Genomic DNA, 26,189 nt, shown 5'->3' on the forward strand with positions numbered 1-26,189 from the left:
AGTCTCTACAGAAAAAGCAAGAGAGCATGATAGCATTCCCTGTCTACCAAACTAAAAATGAAAACAAGATCCCGCAAAACAAAGTCAATGGTTGCTCCAGACTGATAAAAAATTGTTTCCTAAATATACAAAATGAGTGCAAGTCTGAACAGTAACTGCAAGCCAGAAACAGCACAGTTCCATCCCAATGTTATATATTCCACTAAAGGATGAAACATTTTTCTTATCTGTGGCATAAATGTGACTTCAAGAGTGGCAGCCATGCCACTTGATCTAACCACTTGATCTAACTCAGAAGACTTAAAATGCAATACCACTTCATTATCATAAAGGGACCATCATGTTTTGGAGAACTGGCTGTATTTCAGTATGCTCTGTATGATGCAAAACTCCCCTCCTAAAAATAGTGCAAGCTATAAATTGCACCAAATAGCACTAGACAGCACTCTTTCCTATCTTCACCTTAAGGTATTGCTAATCTTATATAACAATGAGTATTTTGATGAAGTTTCACTTCAGCTTAAACCCTAAAGCAGTTAAAACTCCACTGATTCATGAAGCCCAACAAAGTGCAGGAATCAGTGAGAAACAAGGACAAACCCTTACCCCAATACAAATTTTTTCTCACCAAGCTCTTAAAAAGTATGAATTTAATGTAATAACAAACAGTAAGTGTTCATAACAAAACACAGCATTGTTTCAGTTCACTGTCAGCAGCTTAGTCCACAGGAGCCTTCACAAACTGGCTGCATTTTAGATCCCAAACCAACAAATGATAATTTAAAAATGTAATGCTTAACAAAGTTAATCTGACTGCTGTATTTCACAGCATGCAAATCTTCTACCACAAATTTTCTCAGAAGTGATGGGGAAATAACAGTTCACAAGGTTTCAGAGGGAATAGTAAGCAGCATTTTGCCTTGACTCAGTTTTGGAAAATTTCATTGTACTTGAAGCTTATGCTATCTGTTTGAGGGCACTGAGGAACAAATTGCTGATTTCTGTTGTAAACTGGTTCTTTATTAAGTTAAATGTAATTTTTATTAGAGATTGAAGAAATCCTTTTCCACTTAATACTTAAGGTTTTGTCTCTTCATTCCCACTTTTTTCTCTCTATGAACATAGCTAGTGGATTTGGAAACAGGATTTACAATTGTTAGCCAGCAGAATAAAACCTGATGAATCTAAACCAGACCATTAACAATCCTGGTTTAAATATGAAAGCTTACATGCAATCCCTATGCTGTGAGGAAAAACCTATTGTATCTGCAGCTTGTGCAAGTAAAAAAATGTTTAACATGAGTTACTCAGTGTGGTTTTTACAACACTGATAACTCTGAATATAGATCTTGTAAATAGCTGGCACATTGATTGTTTTAATTGTCTCTCCTCCAGTTTCAGTTTGTTTGACAAAAAATTTATAAGGCCTTGCATCAAAGCTAATAGATTCTCAGGGTTTTAAACTGTCTCAGGGTTTTTTAACTGTCTTAAAACAGGTAGTGTGATGAACTGCATTTAAATGACATGATAAAATTATGTGTATTAAAAGCATTGATATTGCTCTGAAGGAGGAGGGGCCATAGGTATTGGGAATATAAATTTTCTTCTTAAGGTATATGCTGGTTGAGGCATTTGCTTCTTTGTCCCTGAAGGGCTATCACGTCCAGCCACATCTTCATTAACTTGTGTAAGAATTGACAAAATATCTTCACCCCTACAGCCAGAAGGAGAGAAAAAAAAAAAAAAATTAGTTATTAGTGAGCAGATGGCTCTCCACTAACATCTCCCTGATCAGCTAGAAGATAGAGAATAAACATTTAAAACACAAAACAGAAAACACATACTTTTCTCCAAATTTCTCTTTTGTCCTTATTTGAGTCATATTAAAAACAAAAGACCTTTTTTTGCTCTGTCTTACTTAATTCAACCAATTTAAAAAAATAGGAGAATAAAATATTTTAACCTATCACTCAATAAACTGTGCTATCTTAAAGATTGTAGATGTGAGGTTTTGAGTGTTTTTTCACAATAAACTTCACATTCTACAGATTACATTTATGGTACTAGCAGAGTTAATGTAAATTAATCCGTGTGAAACCATCACTTTAACTAATTCCATCCCCCTTAGAACATGGGTGGGTGTTCCTAGATAAACTACCTTTGGAGAAGAAAAATTTAATCAGAGCACTAAGCCAAGTATTTACCTTGGTACCAACAATTGTAGCTTGCTGCAAAGGGCCTGAATATACCAAGTGCCCTCTTCAATGTGCCTGAAAGAGACATATCCATCAACTGTGGCCATGCCTAGGAGGAAATCAGCCTCTTCAGGAATACTTTCATAAAGAGAAACTCTCTCTTGCACAGAAGACAAGTCAGGAGTTGGTCCATCAGTATCAACATAGACAGGACGCTGTACCTTGTCACCCTGGCATGCTTGGATAAAGAAGAGTTTGGGTTTTGCAGCCAGCTGGGGACATTGTTTGGCAGTGAAGTGGGACGTGAGCACACGGATTGACACGAGTCTGTCATCTGTCCCATAGATTGCTCCTGACCTTCCATGAGATAGAATACAACATATAAAACAGTTCCTGTCTTTGTGATCTTGCACGTGCTGCCAAGTTTTCATGAGATTGATAATGTCCCCAGACGTCAGATCTGTGTAAGTCCTCACTTCCAGACCGAGCCATGTGAATACTCTCTCCAGCTGCTCTGTAAATAAATGAAAGATAAAAGGAAAATTTGAGGCAAGAGAAAAACATTTTATGAAGTCACCATACAAGCTAATCTGGGAGGGGGAAAGACCTTACACCCTGACACTTCTGTGGCTTTATCCTCATACTAGAACCAACTAAAGATTAACTGGACCAAAAAGAGATGGCATCAGCTCAAACACAGAGTTCCTGGATTTTTCTAGACAAGCTTCAGAAAATAGTGCATACATTGTCATCGTAAGTGAGCATGCAAACACTTGAAAACACAAAGAATCTGCCCTTTCCCAGTTTCAGAAAAGAGATTTTTGCATTATATTAGGTAGAATGATGGTTTACTTTAGTTTAGTTTTAGTTCTTTACTATAGCTGTAGATAAAGGATAAGTAAAAAGTGATTCTTAAAATTATTCAAGAATAATCCAACAGAAAAACCCTGTGGTTACTTGTCCTTTATCCTCTCCTCCCCCATGATAAACAAATGACATAATTTAACACATATCAAACATTTCACTCTTTTAGAATATTAACTAACCATAGACAATAAAATATAGGGCAAGACAATGTAATCAATTCACCAGGGGAAACAGAGATCCTCCAAAAATCTCACTTCAGTAACTTACCAGCATCTTTGCAAGAACCCTTCCTCTGAGAACTATTGAAATTAACATTATTAATAATGAGACAAAATCCTCTGTGTGGCCCATCCATTTTGTAGCTTTTCATAGTCTATAGAAAGGAGAAGAAAAAAGTTTACAGTTTCAATGAATTTATTCAACTTACTCATATTTTCACATGTCTCAAAATTGGCATCCAGGAGCTAGAGGCACCTAAGACTGGGCTGTTTTTGAACATCTGGAACTCAGTGGTCCCTCCCTCTGTGAAAAAACACCAGTGAAACTCCAAGCATACTGTCACCATCCCATCAAACTGCAGAAGAAGGATTTAGCATCTGGGTTCTCATCTGTATGCAAAAGGCAGGATTCAGGAGCCAAACTCTGCTGAGTTGGTCACAGGGGCAGAAGACCCCAACTGTTTCAAATGTCAACACAATATTTTAGCTTCATGGCAGAGGGATCACACTGAAGCTATAGGAAGTTAGACTTCTGAGTTGGCTTTATTTGAGAAGAGTAATACCTGGAATAGGTGATCATACTGATCCACTGTAAAAGGATGCAAGCAGAACAGAAATCTCTGAAGTTCATAAGCCTATCACACTACAAGTTTTTTGGTTAAGATTTAAAATTACCTCCCACTTTTGAAAAAAAAAAAAAAAACAAAAAGATTTTCAAAGCTGAAAAGAACTAAAACTTCAAGTACCATGGGTTGAAATAAAAAACTCCATCCACTGGAGTCCCTTCCTCCTCACTAGAGAGCAATACACCCCTCCTCTGTGCATTTTAGTAGGAAGACAATGAAGGCAGCATTCCAAGTTCCTTTAACAGCTTTGCAGCAGTCTGAACATCAGGTGATGAAAAGATGTTACAGCACAGAACTTCAAGAAATTAAATAGCCATAAGCAAATGGAGCAACTTACTCCTTCAGTATCTGTGGTCATCACAAAGAAAAGGCCAGAGGGAGAATTCAGTGGTTACACTGCTATGGTTTAAGAGTGCACATAAGGCCTCTAAGAAGGGATCTCACAAAAGAAATCTTTTCTCATGTACCAAGACCTCTGCAATAGCTTACTAAAAACTCTTGCCTCCTTTTAATCCTTCTAACAGGGGCTTTGTATGCTACCCCTTATGACTTCTAATTTCAAGATACCCTGATGCTGTTTAGGAAAGGTCTCAGGGCATCTTGAAGTTCCATTTGTCTCTTGCACATTCTACTGCCATCTCCAAAATGCACAACTTAGACAAATGCAAAATGTTTTGCCTTTATCAGGAAGATAAGCACATGCACTGATGTGTGAATAACTTCAGAGGTATTATGCCCATTTTGCCTACAACCTACCTTTCAATATTGCTAAATTTCTGGCCTCCAAGGTTAAAATATCCTTTGAAACATTCAAATTTATCAGTCAAGTCAAGGAACTTTATGAGACACACAGATATCTCACAAGACCTTGCATGATAAATCTCATTCAAGAGAGGATGAAAACCTCACACCCCCAGGTATTCAAAAAGGATTTAAGAGATTGTTGCAAACCTTGGATTCATTTTCTGCATTGCTGAATTCTCCACGCAGCTCCAGGTTTAGTTCAGAGAAGCATTGTGTAAAATTAGCTGCCTTGTTATCTAGAAAAAAACCCAGCATAGATATTTATGAAGATAAGTCCAATATTTGTGGATGCAGCAAAAAGGAGTTTAGCTACAATACTTCACTTTTTGTATTTGAAATACTGTTTCAATGAAAGGAATAATTCCTCCATACAAGATAGCATGATCATGTTCAATAGGTCTATGCTGAACATTTTTTGGTTATTTTTATTTTTAATTTTTATTTTTTCTCCTGAATCAGTAATAAATCTCTTTTTTTAAAATGTAAAATCACAAATCATCAGTATGCTCATAGCCCATGTATCAGACACACATGCACACACAGTTTGTCTTGCCAGCCTGTTAGCAGGCAACTGCCTTTATGTAGTGCACATTCACACATCACAAAGTGCCTTTTACAGGACAGCTGTCATCATCTCAGTACTATTACTGGGGACATGGAGAAGTGAGACATAACTATAAGCAGATTTTCAGTTTCCCAGACTGTTCTCTATGTCCTGGGCTGCTCTGTGTGGCCTCAGATATTCCAGCACATCCCTGTATTTCAGGGATTCAGCCAGGAGGTAATGCAGGTTAGGAACTGTGATTTATGACACTCTAGCTCCCCTTTCAGCAATACACACATATGACCTTAAGTTCAGTAGCCCAGACCCATCTAGTGCTTTCTGCATTTTAGCAAACCTACTCCTAGACTATGAATTTCTCACCTTTTCCCTTTTTGTAGCAGTCTATTGTCTCCAGGAGATCAGGTGAAACAGTCATACAGACATCCTCCAGTATCTTTACATTGTCTTTAGTTAAAAGGCCCCGCTTTTCCAATGAAGTCAGCAAATCCAAAGCAGACTGACAGCCAGAAGGAGAGAGTAAAATATCATTATTGTTCCTTAGAAATCAAAACTTGCCTCTCAGCCCTGTCTCAAACAATCACATTATTATCTGCTTTGCTCCCTACCAATAAGGACCTGTCAGTTTTACACCACTGTAAAAGCAGAAATATTGCTTCATGGAAAGCCACTGCTTGTGTTTTTATTTGGTATGGTCTTGTTTAAACAGATTCACCCAATCCATATTAATGACTCGTGGCTTCAAGAAGGCTTCATTGCTGTGAAACAGTACCAATGACATGAATCTCCCCTGCATATGGCTCAAGCAGGGCAAAGATTTGATTTGTCACCTTTTTGTACTCTGATGCTGGACAGTGAACTGGCAGTGACTGACCTTGGGACCAAATTCTACTCTTGCCTGTTAACATCTTCCTTCTTGCTACCCTTATGAATACAACCAGCCTAGCTGCATGTTATGCTCTATTCTGCCAAACACTTCTCACACTTTTTCTTCTACTTCCCGTCTTCCTTCTTCCCTTCCCACCATGCACACATTTGGCTCACTCCTCACATACAAGAATTGTCCATCGCTTTGGAAGATGGTTTTGCAGGAGGAATATGATTTTATTCAACATCTCACTGGTGATGTTCTCTGACAATTCATACAGCATCTGCCTGTAACAGAGAGGCAGTGAGATCAAGTGGTACAGAAGATGGTATAAAAACAAAAGGCAATCTAAGAATTTAAAAATGGAAAGGAAAACAGTATGGCAGTAACAGAGGGAAGAGAATTCCACTGCAAGCTTACCTGTATGGAGATATTCTTCCCTTCTCACTCAGACGTTCTTGTACTTTCTCCTTGGTGTAACCAAGTTTCTCGAGCAAGGAGTGACATTTAATTCTGTATAAGAGTTCAGCTAGTAGGAAAGTGTCTTCTGCAGTCAGATATTCTTGAGCCATAAGGAGCTTGAAGATGTCTGCTGCTGACTTCACACCTTCTAGTTTACTGAGGTTGAGCAAGTCAGTACAGAGAAATTTTAAAGCTGCTACATCTTCAGACACCAGATTTTCACTAATAAGGAAAAGCTGCTGACGGAACTTCAAGCTGATATCATTCTCCATGTTGCTGGAACCAACAGCTGAAACAGCTTCTCTCTGTCTGAAAGCAGAAAGCAAACACTAGTAACACTTGAATCCTCAATACAGCAATTCTTCTACTAAAATTTTACCCAATGGCTGTTTGGAAGCCTTGAATTACCTTTTAATTTAAATAAATTTGAAATTTACTTCCTTGTCTAAATACAGACCACAAAAAGACCAGATTTGGCAGAAACTCTGAACAACCCTGTCTATAAGTGAAGTTAGCCCTGCTCTGAGCAAAAAACTGTGCTAGATGATCTCATAGTCTGAATTTTCTTTTGCTTCATCTTTTGAAAATCTTCCACATTCAGATCTTTTGAACATCTTCCACATTCAGCTCTTTGCTTCTTTCTGTTGTAATGGGGAAGAGTCCCTGCAGTAACTTATTACAGCTATTAATGGAGACAGCACAGTGGTTCATGCATATTCCTTGATCTGCAGTCCAACAGCTTCTCATTCTCCGGCTGTAGCAGGGAAGTGTTCCTCTGTACCTTGGCTGACACCCAAGATGAAGCTGTGGAATAACCATCCATTCCCAGCTGTAATTTGCTTCCATGTTGTATTTGACATTTGCATAGAAAAACCCTTATAAGCCTCCCTTACAAGTTAAAATGTAGTAGCACTCAATGCTCAGTCTAAATAGGCTCTGCACGAGCAACTCACTCTTACTCAGGTTTAACAGAGACTAATCAACCTTCCACTACACCAACTTCTTCCATGTAGCCTAGGCAGTTCTCTTCTGCCTCTGGAAGGTTAAATAGGTAAGAAGGTGCTTCAGCGCCTTCTGGCTGATAGGTCTTCAGTCTTTTGCTTAGAGCAGTTAGAAGCAAAGGTTTCTACACGAGGGAGCACTCCCTGCCCAGGCTTGGCCAGCACAGCATCGGGGCACCGACACAGAAAAGTAACCGATCCGCCTCTCTGATGTATGCTTTCAGATATCGCCTCAGAGAGAAAGAAAATCGTATGAAACAAGCAGGATAAGGATTGTAAAATTACCTTTTCTTTAACGTTTTTTAACTGACTGGAGCACTGCCCCAAGGGTTTAGATATAAAGCAAACGCCGAGAGCTCAGCCCGCAGGCCGCACGTGGTCCCGGCAGGAATATCCCGGAGGCCGCGCGCAGCCGGGAGCCAGCACGCACAAAACAAGCGGGAGTTACGCTCCGGGCTGGGGAGATGGAGCCTTCCTTCCTTCCCTCTCCGTTTCAGCCCCACATTTTGGTACCTCTTACACGAATTCCAGTCCCGATCCCTCTCCCGGCAGCTACTCGGGACGGCGCTGGCGGGAGCTTTCGCGGTCCCTTTTGCGGCTCGCCGCGGGCGGGGGAGGCGCGCCCAGTTCCCGCCCGCGGCAGGAGGCAGCGTCAGCAGCAGGGCGGAATGCGAGATCAGGTGGATGCGAGGGAAGGGACAGGGGCACGTCCGAGGAATGGGGCACGGCCGGCAGCGCCCGCCAGGGCTTTCACCACGAGCAGTGGCACCGCCCCGTCCCGCCGGGCAAGCCCCGGCCGGAGCCCGCCCGCCCGCGGGCTCGGGGAACGCTGCCAGAGACCGGGAAAAAGCTTCCGGCAGCGCCTCGGGTACCAAGTGTAAGACGCGACCTGTAACTTGCCTCGCTTTTGCCGCCAAGCCATTTTAAGGCAGGCTACATCGCAAAAAGGTCTCAAACATTTTAGGCACATTATTTTAATTTTTGTTTCCCCACTGGAATGAAGGTCGAAGAGCAGTGCTTGTGGGAGAGGGCTGAAGTACCATATGTACGTAGGTCTGTGTGTCTGCTGCAGTAAAGGGAGGAGGAGGAAGGTGAGCAGACTTGCAGGCTCCTCGGGGCCTTCGGCATCTCCGGGGTCACTGTATCTCCCCATAACCTTGGGTCAATAGAGACAGGATGGGAAGTGTCTGCTTGCTCATGCCAAAAGCAGCTGAGTTACCTGCTCAAACTATAAGGAGGCTTGCTGTCCTTTATTATGTCAGCTCGTTTTTATAGAGCTGTAAACTTCATAGCCTAATTTAACAAGTTATAGAGGTCTGCAAGATAAACAGATCAAGAATTTCAGAATTATTCTGTGGTCTAGAGGGAGACAGGGACAATCAGTCTGACTGCATACAGAAATTTTATTCAGAATATCAGCATGAAACCCAGCATTTGTATCCAATTATAGTGTCTTATTATTGTTTCTAATACAGAGGCTGAAAAATAGACATTATTTAAACCAGCCACAGAAAAGCTGTCAAATAATTTAGTACAGGAGATTTAATTTAAATTGAATATAGATCATCCACACAGACAGCAGCCTCTTCTCAGCAATACTGTTCTGCATGTCAGAAACTTAAAACTCTGGAAAGCAGAAATGAATTCTCAGAAACTCCCATAAAAAACTTCTCTGACTCGGGTATCTGTAATAGGAGCCACTGTTACTTCTTATGCAGAGTTGAAAGGGGAGATTAGCCATACAACATGTTCCATCTACAAGTGCTAGCACAGTAACATCCTCTTGAACATAACTTCTATTTTGGACAATGAATTGGTAACCACTGTAATACACAAATATGTAACAGTGCAAAGTAAAATCAACTTATGGCTCAGCCACATCCGTGTAGGTGGCTGAGAAAAACTATGCAACTCAAGTCTGGTACAAAACACCACTGAATCTCTTGCCTCACAAGTACACCTTCTGAGCCACTTAAAGGCATCACCTTCCACATATAGAGCACATACAGAGCTGCAAGAATTTTTTTCCCCAGTTATCAGAAACCAAAACTGTAAATAAGTGCCAGAGCAGTGACTCTGACAGCCTAATTCCAACCTCTCACAATGCAGGAGCAGTGTAACTTGTTTTATCTCCTTCAATAACAGGTTCTGGAAACTAGACATTTCAGCAATCCAAGACCATGACATTTCACCAGCATGTCACTCTCTGTGTTCCTGTGCTAACACCCTAAACTCATGATGGATCCAAAATTCTCTTCCCCCTTTTCTTTTGGCTAAAGGATCATTTAACCTGAAATCATTTCACTATCTGCAATACAGGGATAACTTGATGCAGTCCACACCCTGCATCCATTTCTAGACTCAAATTTTATGTGCGTGCTGCAGCAAGAAGAGACAGTCCCCATCATGTGTATAGAGAGAAACAGAAACCTGGATAGGGTTTTTGGAGGGGAGGCCCTCTGAGGAGGGGTTGAGGTCACTTGGTTTGTTGAGCCTGGAGAAGAGGAGACTGAGGGGAGACCTCACTGCAGTCTTCAAAATCCTCACAAGGGGAAGCAGAGGGGCAGAGGTATCAGCTGCTTGTCTCTGGTGACCACTGACAGGACTTGAGAAATGAAACTGGGGATGGTTAAGGTAGATTTTAGGAAGAGGTTCTTCATCCAGAGGGTGTTTGGGCACTGGAACAGGCTCCCCAGGGAAGTGGTCGCAGCACCAACCCCGACAGAGCTCAAGAAGCTTTTGGACAACACTCTCAGGCACATGGTGGGATTCTTGGGGTGTCCTGTGCAGGGCCAGGAGTTGGACTTGATGATCCTGATGGGTCCCTTCTAACTCAGCAGATTCTATGAGTCCATGATTCTATAAACTATGGGAGAAGTGATGGACAACTGCCATCACAGATGTCCTACATAAATACTCACTATGCAACAGGTACAGGGAATCAGCCTGCCTGGATACCACACCTGAAAGGGGTGTCAAGGCAATAAATGCTGCTTAGAGGTATGATTATAGATTGTGTATGATGATACATGGCCATGGTTTAAGAATGTACTGAGGATCAGTGTAAAAAATCAATATCTGACACCCATGAATGCTGCACAATACATGTCTGTCCCCACAACTCTCTAGAGGGTTATAACCACTTCCAACCAAGCAGCCATTCACAAAGAGAGTCCCTTGCTTTGCCACTGAAAGGGCTGATTACATGAGCTTCTAGTTTTCAAAACAGCATTTCTGCATAATTTCTTAATGAAAGGGACATGGACTTCACTTACTGTGTCTTGCAATGTAAAGAACATATACACTCCTTAACCCCTCAATCAAACTTGTCACAAAACTGTAAAAGCAGAATATATTCTACTGCTAATATTTTAAGTAAATAGTTGCATTTAGCATCACTCAAAACCCCCAACCAACCAATCCACAAAACATCAACCAACTCACCACAGCATTAGAGTCTGTAAAGACAGCCACTATTACTCTGACTTCCTTTTTCCTGTTTTCTTCTCCTTCCAATATTAATCTGTATTTCTCCTCCAAATCATCTTTCCCCTACTTGTTCTTCTCTCGATGCTCCCTACCATTCCCCTTCTTGATCCTGCTCAAAATTTCCACATTTCTTTTCCTCATCTGTCTCCTCTTGGTTCCATTCTCCCTGCTTTTGGTTGTCTATAGGGTAGCAGAAGTGCTTGTCAAATGCAAAAGCTAGTAAAGGAAATGGGAAAGTGAAGTTAATCTGTGAAGAAGATCACATTCTTTAACATTACTCAGATATACATAACTTGAAATAACACCTTATTTCAACAAGCACAGGAAATGTTTGTTTCACCATTTAGTTCATTTACCTGCCACCACAGGAAGTAACTTCTAAGATTCCATGTCTGTCATTTTGTATCCCTCTCTTTACCCATTAAAAATTTAAACAGAAACCAAGCAGAGCACACCAGGACCTTGATTTTCCTACATAGGAGACTACATTAGGAGTAAAAATTAAATATTTACAAGTGGCAGTTTTATTGTCACTAAATTCAGTGACAATAAACTTCAATACAACCCATCCAGGTTATACTGTTATACAAGTAGGCTAACTGAACTTTAAGGCTGGTAACTTTTAGTTAGGCAACTGCTACATTGGAGAAAAATTTTTGTATTTAGGACAATTTTCCCTTTTCTTTTTTCACAAGAACAAGAGCACTTGGGAAAAAAATGAATTAATAAGGTATATTCTTTTTCATAAGCAAAAGCAGTAAGGATGGGGTGTTTAACATAATCTAGTCTTAAAGGCCCATGGCTGCTACATACTACATTTAAACTGAAATATTTTGAAGTATCTTTTTACAACTATGCCTGGTACAATGAGTGTGAATCATGTTTCAGCTTCCACGAGACATCTGCCAAAATCCCACATGTTTTTAACTGTGTGGCAGATTACTGTAATGTCCTGTCACATGTACATTCATTTTTGCATCAGCAGAAAACATACTTGGCCCAAAGCATGGCAGACTGTCTCATTTATTAACACAGAACCCCTGTGAGCAGTGGGCAGTTCTAACAATGCAATCTTTACTGCAGCCAACAGATGGAATCCAGATTACTGAAAAGACCATCTTTCTCTCCCTTCTGTTTTGCCAGTCTACAGAGGCATGCAAGCCAGAACTTGTTAGCAAAGATCTGGCATAACTGGGTAGGAATGCTTTCCTGAGACATTTGCCACTACTAGGTGCAGGGTAAAGTCATCAATGCATTTCAGTATATTTGTTCAAATATTAACTGTTAGGAGGTATGTTAAAAACCACCAAGGAAGCAATAAAAACACTTCTGTTTTTTCTTGGAAAACCCAACAGCTAGACAGTTTAGATCTCTTTACACTCTGTTTACCTGTGGTATTCAGTAGCAAGATATGCTGCACTGCTATACAATAGCTACCATTCTCATCCATCTTTCAGAGACCACAATATAAAAATACAAAATTTAGTGTCTTTGCACACTAAAATGCGTGTAAATTCCTGTGTTTGGAAGCAACAGGCACTTTAGATATAGATGAAATAACAATACATAAATAAAAGTATGCATTAAACTCTTTGCATCATAGCAAATGCTTCTTGTTAATTATTTCAGATATGTACTTTCTAGCAGCAAAGTGGGAAAAAAAGTTTTTTTCTCAGTGTGTGCTGGAGCAGCAGTGAGTATTGTTGGCTTGGGTCAGCGGTCTTATTCCCATCATAAACTTTTTTGTTCAGTTCCATATGGATATCCAATATACAGAGTTTCCTGCAGCAAAAACATCAAAAGCATTTCATTAGAGAATGAGGCAAGACACCATTTAAGAATTCACAAGGAGAGAAGATAACTTCAGACTCAGCATAGAGAAAGTTTGCAATTTCAGGCTCTACTGCAGAGGCAAGGCCTCTAACACACAAGGCTGCACATGCAATTTGAGACAAACTCTTATGACCCAAATCACTGCTGTGATACTGATTATGCTGACATGATGATCTGTGATTTCAGGACAAGGCTTTAGGGTTTGTAAAAAGGTACTAAATGTTAGCACTGCAACTACCTTGAATAACAGTTCCCTGGTAGATCAGCTGTATAAATAAAACCTTTGTTGGTAAGTTATATATCCAAATGTATCTGACTTTTCCACAGATTCCTTTTGATCTCTTTAGATAGACAAAAGTTTTCCGATAGTTTAAGTTCAAGATTACATATTGGAAATCAATTGGCTCTGTGAAAAAGGGGTCAATTAAATTTAGAGAAAGTAGGAAATCCTTCCCTCTCTACTGCCTTTGTCCTGAACTTAAGCACTGACTGTTTACATTTGCAAGCACAGCTTGTCTCAATGGTACAAGGCAATCCTCAGTTTAACAGAAGCCTGTTTACCTTGGAGAAGGAAGATTTCCAATCCTGTCTAAAGCACCGACATACACTATCCAGGACAGGTTCTTCCCTTCTCACTCTGCAAACCCCAATGCCATACCACACTTTAACTTTACACTGTAACATCAGAAACTTCACTCCTAGTTTAGGCTACCTATGCAGTTGTAGAGGATACTTGTCTTTTAGACTATGACGCTGCAAGAAAACACATTTCAGGAGCAGATGGTTTGAAATGTAAGGTTTCTCATTCTCCATGACAATAAGCTATCATAGTAAAAGGGTTATTTCTTTCCTCTCACTTTAATTTACCTTTTATAAGGATTACGGAGTAGCTCAGCCAGACAGCGCAGGTAATATGAGGGTGAAGTTGGGGATTGTTCTAGTGTAGACACATCCACCTTGCAATGACTCCAAAAGATGTCTGCTGCATGGGGAATAGTGACTTTACCTCTGGTATTGTCAGCATTCCCATCAACTTCCAACAGACTGGTACATTCTTGCTCATTTTCTGGCACAACATAGCTCTGAATAAAAAAAAGTTTCGGTTTTCCTAGGAGTCCAGGACATGAGTCGGCTGTAAAGTATTTCTTTATTTGTTCCAAAGGGAATCCAGAGAAGGTGTGGTCTGTACAGAAGATGCTCTGAGAGTTTCCACGGCTGACCAATATGCAAATGAAGCTGTCACAATTTTTGTGCTTCTGCCACCTTGCAACTTCCAGCAATGTTTGATTCATGGAGCTCATATTTAAATATCTGTGACAATGAACATCATAGCCTAAGCCTCTGAAGGTCTCTTCCAACACATCTGAAAGAAGCAGATGTAATTAAACCAAGGCACACCAAGGCTCAATCTCATCTATATTGAATTGCAGTACTTACAGTGTTTTTCTATTGAAACTAAGTAGATAATTTTATCACAATAATTAAAAAATCAGGAGTACTTGTGGTTGATCACAGTATATTGCATACTTATAGTGCTACATGCATGTTGTCTTTCCTGTGAGTTACATGTTTCATGAGAGCAGAGACACTGTGTATCTGTTCACATTCCACAGACACTTAAATGTTTTCCTTTAGAGCCAGTATTCCAAGTTCCTAAGACTTAAAATATAAGGCAAGAAAAATCACACTTGAAATGATGAAGAGTGATCTGGACAGCATAGGAAGTCTGTTTCACCTTTTAATTGGTCTAAATTATTCTGAATGATTATTATAGATACACAGAACTGCATAAGAAACACAGAGGTTCTCTTTCACAGTCAAAAATGAACCTGCTGCAGTCATTTTTGCTTCCTAAAATTTTAAGTGATGAGCTCCAGGTGAAGAATGGACACTGGAGTTTTAGCTGGGACAGAATGGCATTTTCAGGAAAAAAATCTAAATAATGAACTCTTTCAATCAAGTTGGAAATTAAAACTGTAGGTAGCCAAACCACAAGACTTTTACTGTATTTGTGTCAACCTGTGCTGCAGGAAAATGTGTTTAGATCTGAATAACTACTTTAGATGTTTCTAAATATGGGACTGAAACCAGATACATGGTATTAAGTGTTCAGAGAACCACAAGCTACTACTACAACTTAGACTGTAGCATTGGACCTTCAGTATAAAGCACATATACACTGCCCATGCACAGCTTCTGGCAGGAAAAGAATTACATGCTGCAGCCTGAGATCAGAACCTACCCATTTCTTCAACACCAGCAATCTGCCAACAAACCTCCACTGATTTTTCAGCATCTCCATTCTACATAAAACACTAGGCTTTTCTCCTCTCATTGTTTATACAATGTAAGGATTAAAAGTGATTTCCAACTGGAAAAGTCAAAAGCAGCTATTTACAAAACAGCAATGTGCATTTCCCTTTGAATTTTATCAGCATTTGATAAATTCATGCTGTTTACAGTGGGCATTTTAAAGTGTTGTAATTCTTGATCCTACAGTATCTATTACTGGTTCTCCTTCCTGAGATTAAATCTTGGGACAGCTACAGATACAATTTCTAGTGTTTTCCCTGCCTCTTCTTTTTCTCCAATGTACTCAGACATCAGAATAGTGTGGCACAACTATTTCTGCCTCTCTAGCAAACTCCTTTAAGCAATGCCATATGCCCTGTCTCCTCTGAATCTCACTAGCACCATAATGTACTTCAGTGCAAGTCTTGCCTTCTGTCATGTTAAATGCTGACACTGTGACTTTAAACACCTGAGATAAAGACTTTCTGGGTGTGAGCTCCACAACCACTGCCCTTCAGCTACATCAGCAATTCTAAGTTAGTTCATCTGCTGGGCCATTACACTTGAGAAAACCAAAAGACATGCCTGGAAAGCCTCTCCTTCCCTCCATCTCCCAGCCTATTACAGAACTGGCTGCAAATACTCTCTTCATTTTTATTGCTAGCCTCGTGTGTTACAGAGCTTAGAGAGTGAGGGGTGTTTTTGACTGTGCAAAGATCTAATTCTAGGACTCTACAAAGGCAATCAGGAAACCCCCACATTTCAACCATGGCAGTGACTACACTGACTGCAGTGGTGACACTTTCAGCTAAACTGTGCAAGATTGGACAGAAGCCCAGGTGCATCATTAACAAAGGACCTGATGGCTATTGAAAATCTCTGGTGTCCAGTATGATTGCACTTCAAATGCACAACAGTTTTGGTTTTGTTAGCTGGTGGGAAGCACTACCACTTCTGCCAACAACCTCCTGTATGACTGCATGACTGCTGTAAGCCGAATTTTTCTCCTGGTTGCTGAATATCCTTTTTGCCCATCCCAAAATTCAGTCTATCCTCTTCCAAGTTCTTTCATTCAGAGATTCTGCACCAAAAAAAAAACAAATGTTGTCTCCAATAATTAGGACAGTTGGCTTTAAGCTGATGTTGTCCCTTCCAACTCTTTGAACCCTTATTACAATTGGGAGATTAAATGACTGGGACAGCACTACCCTAATCTGGCTGGTAAATGTACATTTTATTTTTTATACTAAATTCTTCTAATGATCTGAGATTAACAAGTTAAGGGACTTAAAATTCCAGAGACTTACCAGTGTCATTGCCAATACAATCTATTATCAGGCATATTCCTAAAGGTCGACTTTGCATTCTGTAGGAATCATCAGACATCTGAGAAATGTGAAAGGACAATTACAAAGTGAATACATCACTTTCTCAACTTTTAGACCATATTATTTTCTCAAACTTTATGTTATAGATACAGTAAATAACATTCTGTTGTTCTTCAGCAAGTAGCTAGCAGAAATCTGTCTACTGGGTTGTAATGTGTCTTATCTATGCAACAAAAAACCAGGAGAAAGGGACTAATGATTCTTTTCTCTCTATTTCTAGTACAGGCTTAGCTTTTGTGTCCTTGTGTTATGCAATCTCACTACCATAAAGATTCTTAAACAGAGACTAAAACTGTACAAGCTTCATACTGCCAACACAATAAATGTAGAGAACTTTTGTGTTCCCCAGGTGTGCAAGCAAGCACTGATCATCGGAAAATTTATTTCCTTATTTAGGGGAACAACCTCCTTATTCCTAAATAATCCGTAATGACTCTTTCACAATTCCTCTCCCCTCTGAAGAGAATTGATTGAAGCAAATCAGTTTGCTGCAGGTTGGTTCCTGGCTTATAGGAGAACAAGTGCAAATAGCACTTGGCCATCCTTATCATTAATCCCCAAAGCATGTCTGTCTTCTGCCTCAAGAGCAGGGAGTGAGGAAGGAATCAAGAACAAAATCTACTGCATGCAAAGAAGCTCTGTGATTTCTAAGGCATGTGGCAAGAGGTCTGAACTTCCACAGGTTTTAACTTGGCCTCCACTAATAAATGTATGAGTTCTGTGTGTACACCATACATGTATTTTGCACACTGCTGCTTCCAGAGTAGCAGCAAATATTTTATATTTCAACTATAGTCTGCAAAAACAATTCACAGAACCTGTTTATGGCTCAGGATGTTCCCATTGTTCTGTCTGCACACAACTCAAGGAAATCTCAAAATGAAACACAAACAAAGAAAACTAAGGAAAATATTCACAGAGATTATATTTATTTACATGCATACATAGACACAAGAATATACCTTATGTGGCACTGTTCCTGACTCCTCAATGGACATGTGAAGTGGTTCTGCTGCAGCTAAAACATACAGAAGTAATCTCAGTATGCAAGTGCCATTTGATATTTTTTACTCACCAGATCAATTATAAAGAAGAAAGTATCTACTCCAGCAAAGTTCTCACCCATTGGGACTGCTTTGTTTCTAGGTATGCCACTGAAGTTTAAAAATCCCTAAATGATTCACCTCTAAAATGTTATCTGGATTTCATTCTACATCACTTGGGACTAGAAGAAAAAATTAATCTCTTCTACACTGAAAGAATTCAGCCAACTAATTTCAAAAATCACCATATTTGAGAGGTATTTGGGGTTTCCACAGAAAACACAATACACAGGGAAAGAACCTGGTATTCATTGCACAACTTCCTGGCTGGCCTGGTGGGCAGCTCACTGCTGAACTGACACAAAAACTTCCTTCTCCAGAGTTCAAGGGCAGAACTGTACTACACAGGCCTCCAGAGCTGGCTAGCCAACTTTATCCATGGTTTTACTAATAAAATATTTATTCTGTTAAGATGTTTTGACAGTGGAAGCTTACAATTTTTAAGAATGTTTTAAGATGTGGCAGCACAAGCAAAGCAAATACAAGACCAAACAGTAAGGCCAGGCTCAGTTCTGAGAGATATCAAATACTCTCTGCTCCTGATGTTATTAACAGGATTACCATGAACACAATTATCAAATAACAGTCCTTTGATGTAATGAAATTCATCATTTGGCTCTTTTAGATAAAATGCTCTTACCCAGAGTAAGACTTGATCCATTTTGTAATTTTTCTGTGCTCTCATTCTGAATCTGAAATTAAGAAAAAGGCATAATTTTCCTAGTCTCCTTCAAGAATTAATAAAGGTGTTCCAAAATAAAACACAGTCATATTTCTTCCTCAGTAAAAGGATATTTTGGATTCATTTCTATCAGCTAAACAGAATTACAACATAACAGATGAAAAAACCTACCCAGAGCACAGACAAATAAAATAAACACCCAACTGTTCCTCCTCCTCAAAAAACAAAAAACCCAAAAAACCCAAAACAATAAACCAAAAAAACCACCAAAACACCAGCATGTCATGAATAGCAAGGAAAAGCCCCTGAAGATGTGAACTTTGTTTCCTATACAGCAGCAGGGAGCTGCATGTTTACTGAACACATGACAACTAATATCATCAGATTTAGCAAGGTTAAACACTTTAAGAAAGGTCACACTGATAGAATATCACAGCTAGCTCAAATATAAAGAATACTGCATGCAATAGGATTTGATGACTTTTCAGATACTGAGATATCTTCTTAAACTGAGTTTAAAACAAACCACAAACAAAAAACCCTGAAAAACTCTTCTTTAAAAAGCTATCATTTTCAGCTTTACTTTCCCTGAAAGGTCCAGAGGTATGAAAAGAAGAATAAGTTTTGCAAAGAACACTCAAAGCAAAACTTTTCACTCCACAGTATAATACAAAAAAGCTTTCAAGATACAGATTTCATATGTTCAACTAATAGGAAAATATTCACAGAAGTCCTTTAAATAGCATCTTAGGCAGATTTAAATCAGACCCTAAACTCAGCAAATAACAGGAAAAACAGAAATAAACCAAGCAATATTTTAGTCACTAGTCATCTCTAATTCCTCAGGCTCTGAAAGATGGATCTCCTTTTAAAGTCTGGCAATATTTAGAAGTAAAGGACTTGTTTCACTTCTTGTATACTTACCCCTGAAAGATAAGGAGGACCAATCAAATTGAAATTAGGCAGAGAGGCCTGATGAGCATTTACATAAACTGGCTGGCAATGAACGGAGGACACTGAAGCTGCAAATTTAACAGAAACACAAACACACCATGATATTTCAACTGTTTGGAAAACCTAAATCTATGAAGAAAGCAAATGCCCTTACTTGTAAGTCATAGTTTTATCTTCAGCACATCTGATTGCTGCTATCAAGAGTAACCAGTGCAAAAAGAGCATCTTACCTTTGTGTTTGTATGTCTGAATCTTCCTAATCAAGTCTATCCTGTGAATACTTCGAAAACAGTTTTCTATCAAATCCAGTTGATTAGGAGCCACCAAATTTAGCTTCTCTAGGTCAATTATAAGAGCTAGAAAACTCTAGAATAGCAACATAAACCCAAACACATCAGTATTTTTTTTCTCCACCAGATGTAACAAAGCAACATAGAAAATACCAGGGAGAGGTCATAAAGGCTGTATAAACAATTAGAGATGTTACACCTTCTAAGAAAATTACCTGAGAGACATATGACTCCTTGATATTATCACAGGAGTAATAGAAGCTACAAAGTGATATTCTTAAAAATCAGTCTTAAATTTTTGAGGACACAGTTTTGCATTTTGTTTTTCCTACAAAGCCAGCCACTGGTGGCTCACGTGCCACAAAGCAAGAGGCAAGAAAAGCTTTGGGAAATTTTCAGGGCCTCTCTCCTTCTCTGACTGAATATAGAAAAGGAAAAAAAACCTCAAAGGGAGAAGACAGAAATCTTCAGTCTTCTCTGCACAGTGGTCAAGGCTTCTGAGTCCTCTCTACTGAATTTCTGCTTTCTCAGAGGACTTAACAAAAATATTCAGAATGCAAAGGTATAAAGATGTAATTACAATATAAGTGTTCCTTTGTAAGTGAAGCAGAACACAAACAAAAAGTGACTTTGTAATTCAAGATACAGTTCAAATGGTTATTGGTTTGAGATCATTCTTCCATAAACTTTCAGGTCAGAAGTACTGAAGAAAGACTTCTGTAAAATGCCTACCCATGAAGTACATTCAAGCACCACACACTTTAACAAGCACTGTTCCCTCTTTACTTTTTTGCTAGTTTTCCATGCTTCTTTCCTTGAGTTAAAAATCAACAAAATGAAACAGAATCCACAACTCCTCGTCTGCTTCCTGATATTTGTGTACTCCTGCCTCAATACTCCTTGCAGTACTGACTCCTTTCCTTTGCTGTCTAGCTACATATTTTTTTTTACTTTCATGTCTCTTTGCTCCAGAGGAGAATGCCAGAATTAAGGAAAACATACCTTATATTTTGCCACTTTCATACGAGGTGAATAATCTCTGAGTAGAAAACCAAGAGAACCCACTTCATCTTTTTCCAGATTTTCATTTATCTCTACCATTAGTACCCTGAAATAAAGTTGAGATATTTCTAAAGGATTAGCTTGCAGCAAGATTCCTCCCTTTCCCAACTACTCAACTTCTCCCCATATTCCAGTCTTAATCTATGATTTCTAACTAAGAAACAGGTAAAAGATGCACCCTGTTTCAAGATCCAATTATAAAATACTCTAATCAGCACCTATGTTTTTCAGACTGACACTGTAATAGCCACTGTTAGGAAAACAGAATTTTCCTTAATGTTTAACAGAGATTAAGTGAGAGAATGAGACAACAGAACACATCCTTAACTTTTTTACCTGTTAGTTACATGGTTTTTATTTTAGTGAGAATTTAACACAGGAAAATCTTTCTTATGAGCATATGAATTTCTTTCTGAAGTCTCTCAAAGAAAATAACTGGAATTTCTTAATTTAAGCCTCTCAAAACTAGTAGAGTAAAACAAGTAAGAGAGAGGTCCTCTGAGAAAAGTTATACCACATGGCTATGTCCCCAAAGCAAACCAGAAAAGAAAATATGTCAAGCCAATGATATTCCTTTAAAGTGTCATTTTTAGGTCCTAATCTAGAACTCTACAAACATCACTGGTTTTATTCACAAACACACAAACTCCTTAAATACAGATGCTTCTAATGCCATGACAAGCAAGAAACTGCTAAAGTTTAATTCAGGGACTAAACTTGACATTTTCTTTGAACTATAACTCTAGATAGAACGTCCTTTTCTGCTTCTCTTCTACCTTCAATAACTATTCTCTGAATCTGAGAAGTATTAAATAAATTTTAAAAAAAATTAAAAAACAACTCACCCATACTGCCCCCACCCCCCAAACAAAGGAAAAAACCAAAGCACTTATTTTGAACAAGACAGAGTAGCTTTGAAATCAGAAATAGATCTATTACCTGTAATCAGGGATAAGTCTGAGACTCCTGGCAAGGTGAGCTTCCACTGTTGCTTTCTCAGTGTTCAAGACCCTCCTCAGCAAGTCAAACCTCTTAACTCTGTACAACAGCTCAGACAAGCCAACAGGAGTCAGCTTCTCTCTCTCATTCAAAGCCACCAAGATCTCTTTAAGATCAGCATTGGCCAAGTCAGGAGCAAGGTCTCGGCACAGGAAAACCATTATCTCTTCTTCTTCTTTATCCAATTCTTCTTGAATCTGATGAATGAGGAAAGCTGGCACTTGGCACCTGGTCATCACTTTGTTGCTGTTCCTTTAAAATTGTCAGCCTACTGGTTTTTATACTAGAAACCAGCATGACATGAAGCCTGTGTCTACCACAGCACCTCTCCTTTGTTCATTCCTATCTAGGAGCATTTCTGCAAGGGCAGTTCTGTGGGAGAGAATTAAAAGGCAATAAATCAGAGATCTGCTGCACAAGTCCACACTTAATTCTCCTATCTGAAGTATTTAACTTTCAACTAACACTCCAGCATACACCACAAAGACCTCCTTTATTCAAGGGACTCTCCCAGTTGTTCATTACAAAACTAAAAGTATTTAGGAAGGTCATACTAATCAGAAAGACATGTAAATTCTTTTTAGAGTAAATTACCTTAACATGAGTCTGTATATTCCATAGGAAGTGAAACAAAAGTCATCAGCCTGCTGATGAGTGGTAGATTAAGTATTTCCAAAAGCTCTGCCCTTTTCCGAGCAACAAGATAACATGTAATTGTAAAACCACTAATAACCTGTAAATTCAAGAGTCTGTGTATTTTCTTATTATTAACATCATTTAAATTTATTCCAATCTGGAGTTAAAAGGATTTTCCACACACACCCTCTATGCTCAAAAAGATTGAAAAGACACTCCAAGAAAATATTCCAACCTTAAATATGCAAATTGGTATAGATAAGCCAAAGACCATCTTTTTTCTTCACTAAACATTCATGTACCATCATACTGAAAACTGGAACAAAAATTCAAACCTAGAAAAACCCCTAGCCTTGTGATTAACAAAATCAGGAGGGTGCTGTGCTCAATTTCCACTGCCACCAACTATGGAAATTCTATCTAACCTCCTCTGACCTCCATTACATATACAGAGAAATGGCAGATGAGCAAACCTAAAGACAAATCTTAGTCCTTCCACAGAGATTGATCACTCTACTGCAGAGTTTTATTTAAACCATACTGGAAAGCAAATGCCAATTCAGCTTCAAAGCCTAATATACCAAAAGATTCTAGCACCTGAATTAGATTTTTTTACAGCATTTTCATCCTTTTGTTACACATTCTAGAAGTTACAATCAAAAATGTCACATATTGTGTCCATAATTAAGCAGGTGAGATAAATTAATCTAAAACAGAGGAACCCCTCATGCACTGTAATGTGTTTTGGAAAGTTTTCTATCAGAAGAAAAGCAAAAGCATATTTATTGCTAACTTATTTTCAATCTAGCATCAAACACATTCTATAGAATGACACTGTTTTCATGACATAATGCAGTCAAGAAGGGGGAGGCACAAAGCACTTTCATATGAAAGCACCTCCCGGGTACATTCAGCTGGGACTTTCAAAAGAACTTGAAGTAATAGTTTAACTCTAAAGTGAAACAGAAATTTAACAACTTTTGGTCATTTTTGGAAATACCAGAAAAACTTTTTAACTACTCCAGTTGATTTTTATCTAATCTTTTAAAACTAGTTTAAAAAAAACAGAGCAAGGGTGTGTGTTAGGGGGAATTTCCCAGTGAGTTGGAATTTCAGACATGTAGAATTACTATTTATATATTAACTTAAAAATAATTTGCCTTTCAAGCACACATATGAATCCTCTTCTATTGTGAATTTCCTTTATATATGGTACATTACATGCTCATTATAAAAAAAAAAATGCTGATTCTACTCAGTCTTGAAATTATCTTACCTGTATGTAAAACTGTTCACAAGAACGCTGGAAAACTGACATTTGACCATTGCCAAACCACTGATCCAGAACACACTGGTTTCCATCCAGAATTTTCCAGTGATTACATTAACTCATTCTCTGCTGGACAAATGGCAAGATCACAAATTACTGTGAGGTCTACTTCCTAATTGTATGGGGTGGGAAAACCAAAGAAAATGACCAAGGGTCAGGCATTCTTCTGTATGACTGCAGTGAACCAGGAATGGTGCTCTAAATAAAAGGAAAAGCAGCTGTGCAGATAACATTCTTTGGGAACTGTGAGGGGAATGAGTAAGAGCAACAGGAAGTGATTTTTTTAGCATAAACTATAACAGTCTGTAACTCTGCCGACCCACACTGCCATAAGAGATTAAGGGCATAATGCTCCACTCTTCCATCTGATGACCCCTTTTTCAAACATGACAGATCCAGTCCTTATAGATGCAAAAGTTAAAGAAAAAAAAGCAATCACAACATAAACCCAGCAGCCTAGCTTTTGATTATCTGGGCTCTGCAATAAGATGACTTATTGAATGTAAATGCTCTACAAAGAGGAGAGAAAAATCAGCTTATCTTTCTTAAGACAAAAAAAAAAAATCATAGGCATCAGAGATAAAGCTGCCTCAATATTTTGTGTTCATGTGCATGTCTAATTAGGCTTTTTTTTTCCTTTGCAAAGGAGCAGGAAATAACATACTAAAATTCCACACAAAGATCCACAAGGCTCCAGTTAACTCCTTGCTGGCATTTTGTATCTTGAACCTTTCACCGTCATCTTTGCAGCAACAAAACCAGGACATGACACCAGCGGGTGTCCTTCTGATCTGGGAAATTTTCTTCTTTGCACAGGACGCAGTGGGCCGGAAGAGCCGCGCTGGAAGGGGAAAACAGAAGCTGCTGACCTGGCCAAGGGGGCTCCGCGCTGCCTCCGCTCTGCCTCGGCGGCGGCGCTGGAACGGCTGCGCTTGGAGCCAGCCCCATGTGGCATTTTTCAAAGTTGTAGAGTACGCTCCACACCTTTTAAATTTCCCTATTGCCTCACAGCGCTACGCCTTCCAACAGGACTTGCGCAACGTTCTCAGGAAAAAAAGGGAATTGCTGCGGGAATCACCAGCAATTCCTTCCTACGCTTGAATAGTTTTCTTCCCATGTAAACCGGTATGACCACGCTAATTTGTTTTAAGGTCCCAGTCCTCCTAATTAAAACAAAACGAAAAAAAAAAAAAAAGAAAAAAAAAAAAGAAAAAAAAACCCCAAACCAATCAACAAATCCCCAACTACTAAAGGCGGTTTATGCAGATTTCCAGTAATTTTTCTAAGTGCGTCACTTTAAATCACACTCGGTTTCGGTTCTCACGGGAGCCCAGGCCCCGCTCGCGCCGGACGCTCGGGCTGGGCCGCCTGCGCTCAGGGCGCTCGGCGGGAAGGGAAGTGCGAGGGGAAGGAGCGGGGGAAGGTAGAACGCACCCAGACGCCTCGGGGAGGTCTCTACAGCAGCCAGGTCCGCCATTTGGAGCACGGAGGAGATGGGGCCGTACCGGCCCCGCTGGCCAGCGCCGGACGGGGCGGGGGGGGGATGGCGGGAGGCAGGATGATGGTTTTAGTTTTGTTTCCGGCTGTACCCCGGAGCCGTAACTCAGGGCTGAACACACAAAACCGGCCCACAACGGATGGAGGCGGGACGGGGCCCGCGGCGCCTCCCGGCACCTCCCCCTGACACGGACGCCGCGGCCGGGGCAGCGCTGCCCGGGGAGGCCGCGGCGGCGGCGCGGGGCGAGTTCGGCGTGTGCACAGGCGTTCGGAGGGGTGTTTTTGTCCTGCTGCTGGTGTGGGGACACACAGAGCGGCTCTGTGGTGGCCCTACGAGCTATGAAGTAGTAGCAGGGTTTTCAGACCTGCGGTCGGTGCGGGCACGTGTTTGGACGGGAGTTCAGCCGTAACCGCTTGTATGGCTCATGTCTCACTCTGAATTTCTTCGTTCACAGCGAGGATAATGTACAGCTGTGTGACAGTTGTATGCTTCCCGTTGTATAATCTTAAGTAAATATTGCGTAACGCTTTTTTCCTGAACACTGGCTGTTGCTCTTCCCTTGACATAAGCTAGCCACTTTCATAAAGCCATTTACTGCGGGATGCTAGCATTGCAGCTGGAGCTGCTCTCCAAAAGGCCTAAAATCTAACATTTTTCTGAACTCGAGAAAAGCCACCTCCATATACGGTGAAATCAGACACATGTAACTCCCAGCTCAATGGATTTCAAAGCCTTTATGAAACAGTGAGTCATTTTTTTTGTGCTGCTAAAAATAGAGCAGTGGAAGCACAGTACACTGGGATAGCACACATGAAGAGTCACGCTGTCTTTGGAACTGCAGGGAAAAAGGAGACAGAAAATATTCGCCCGCACTAGGATTTGTACCAAGTGGCAGCTCTGTGTTCTGAAAAAATACTTGTATTCTTACTGAAATTGTATGGTCAGGCTCTCACTGTAATATCAATCATTCAGGGCTATCACAGTATCCCCACTATTAAGATGTAGCTGATTCAGAAGGAAACCAGCTACC

At 39.8% G+C, this 26,189-nt stretch overlaps 2 protein-coding genes across 7 annotated transcripts; both read right to left on the reverse strand.

The window, feature by feature from the left end:
- Positions 1-633: 633 nt before the first annotated feature.
- LOC132330678 (caspase-10-like) lies at positions 634-11,187 on the reverse strand. 3 transcript variants are annotated; one of them, XM_059853331.1, is made up of 8 exons: positions 11,048-11,187; positions 6,561-6,911; positions 6,328-6,427; positions 5,636-5,771; positions 4,858-4,946; positions 3,330-3,435; positions 2,205-2,709; positions 634-1,714 (listed from the first exon to the last, which is right to left on the reverse strand). In XM_059853331.1, exons 2-8 carry the CDS (start codon positions 6,872-6,874, stop codon positions 1,543-1,545), a joined length of 1,422 nt encoding a protein of 473 aa, XP_059709314.1. In that variant the 5' UTR covers positions 6,875-6,911; positions 11,048-11,187; the 3' UTR covers positions 634-1,542. The 3 variants fall into 3 exon arrangements, with proteins under 3 accessions (XP_059709314.1, XP_059709316.1, XP_059709315.1); XM_059853333.1 differs by lacking the exon at positions 11,048-11,187 and adding an exon at positions 8,117-8,424; XM_059853332.1 differs by lacking the exon at positions 11,048-11,187 and adding an exon at positions 7,889-8,094.
- CFLAR (CASP8 and FADD like apoptosis regulator) lies at positions 8,992-25,281 on the reverse strand. Of its 4 annotated transcripts, none has more exons than XR_009487392.1 (12): positions 25,096-25,280; positions 23,608-23,730; positions 21,636-22,067; positions 20,637-20,742; positions 19,575-19,710; positions 19,315-19,412; positions 18,349-18,400; positions 17,568-17,623; positions 16,525-16,603; positions 13,793-14,288; positions 12,482-12,874; positions 8,992-11,308 (listed from the first exon to the last, which is right to left on the reverse strand). XR_009487392.1 is itself a non-coding variant. In XM_059853330.1 (12 exons), the coding sequence occupies exons 3-11, from the start codon at positions 21,929-21,931 to the stop codon at positions 12,733-12,735; spliced, it is 1,461 nt and encodes a 486-aa protein (XP_059709313.1). In that variant the 5' UTR covers positions 21,932-22,067; positions 23,608-23,730; positions 25,096-25,281; the 3' UTR covers positions 8,992-11,308; positions 12,730-12,732. The 4 variants fall into 4 exon arrangements, 3 of the variants coding, with proteins under 3 accessions (XP_059709313.1, XP_059709312.1, XP_059709311.1); XM_059853330.1 differs by having other exon boundaries at positions 12,730-12,874; positions 25,096-25,281; XM_059853329.1 differs by adding an exon at positions 24,326-24,502 and having other exon boundaries at positions 8,992-12,874; positions 23,608-23,727.
- Positions 25,282-26,189: the final 908 nt, after the last annotated feature.

This window comes from Haemorhous mexicanus, chromosome 8 (genome assembly GCF_027477595.1).
Source record: "Haemorhous mexicanus isolate bHaeMex1 chromosome 8, bHaeMex1.pri, whole genome shotgun sequence".
Classification (NCBI taxonomy): domain Eukaryota; kingdom Metazoa; phylum Chordata; class Aves; order Passeriformes; family Fringillidae; genus Haemorhous; species Haemorhous mexicanus.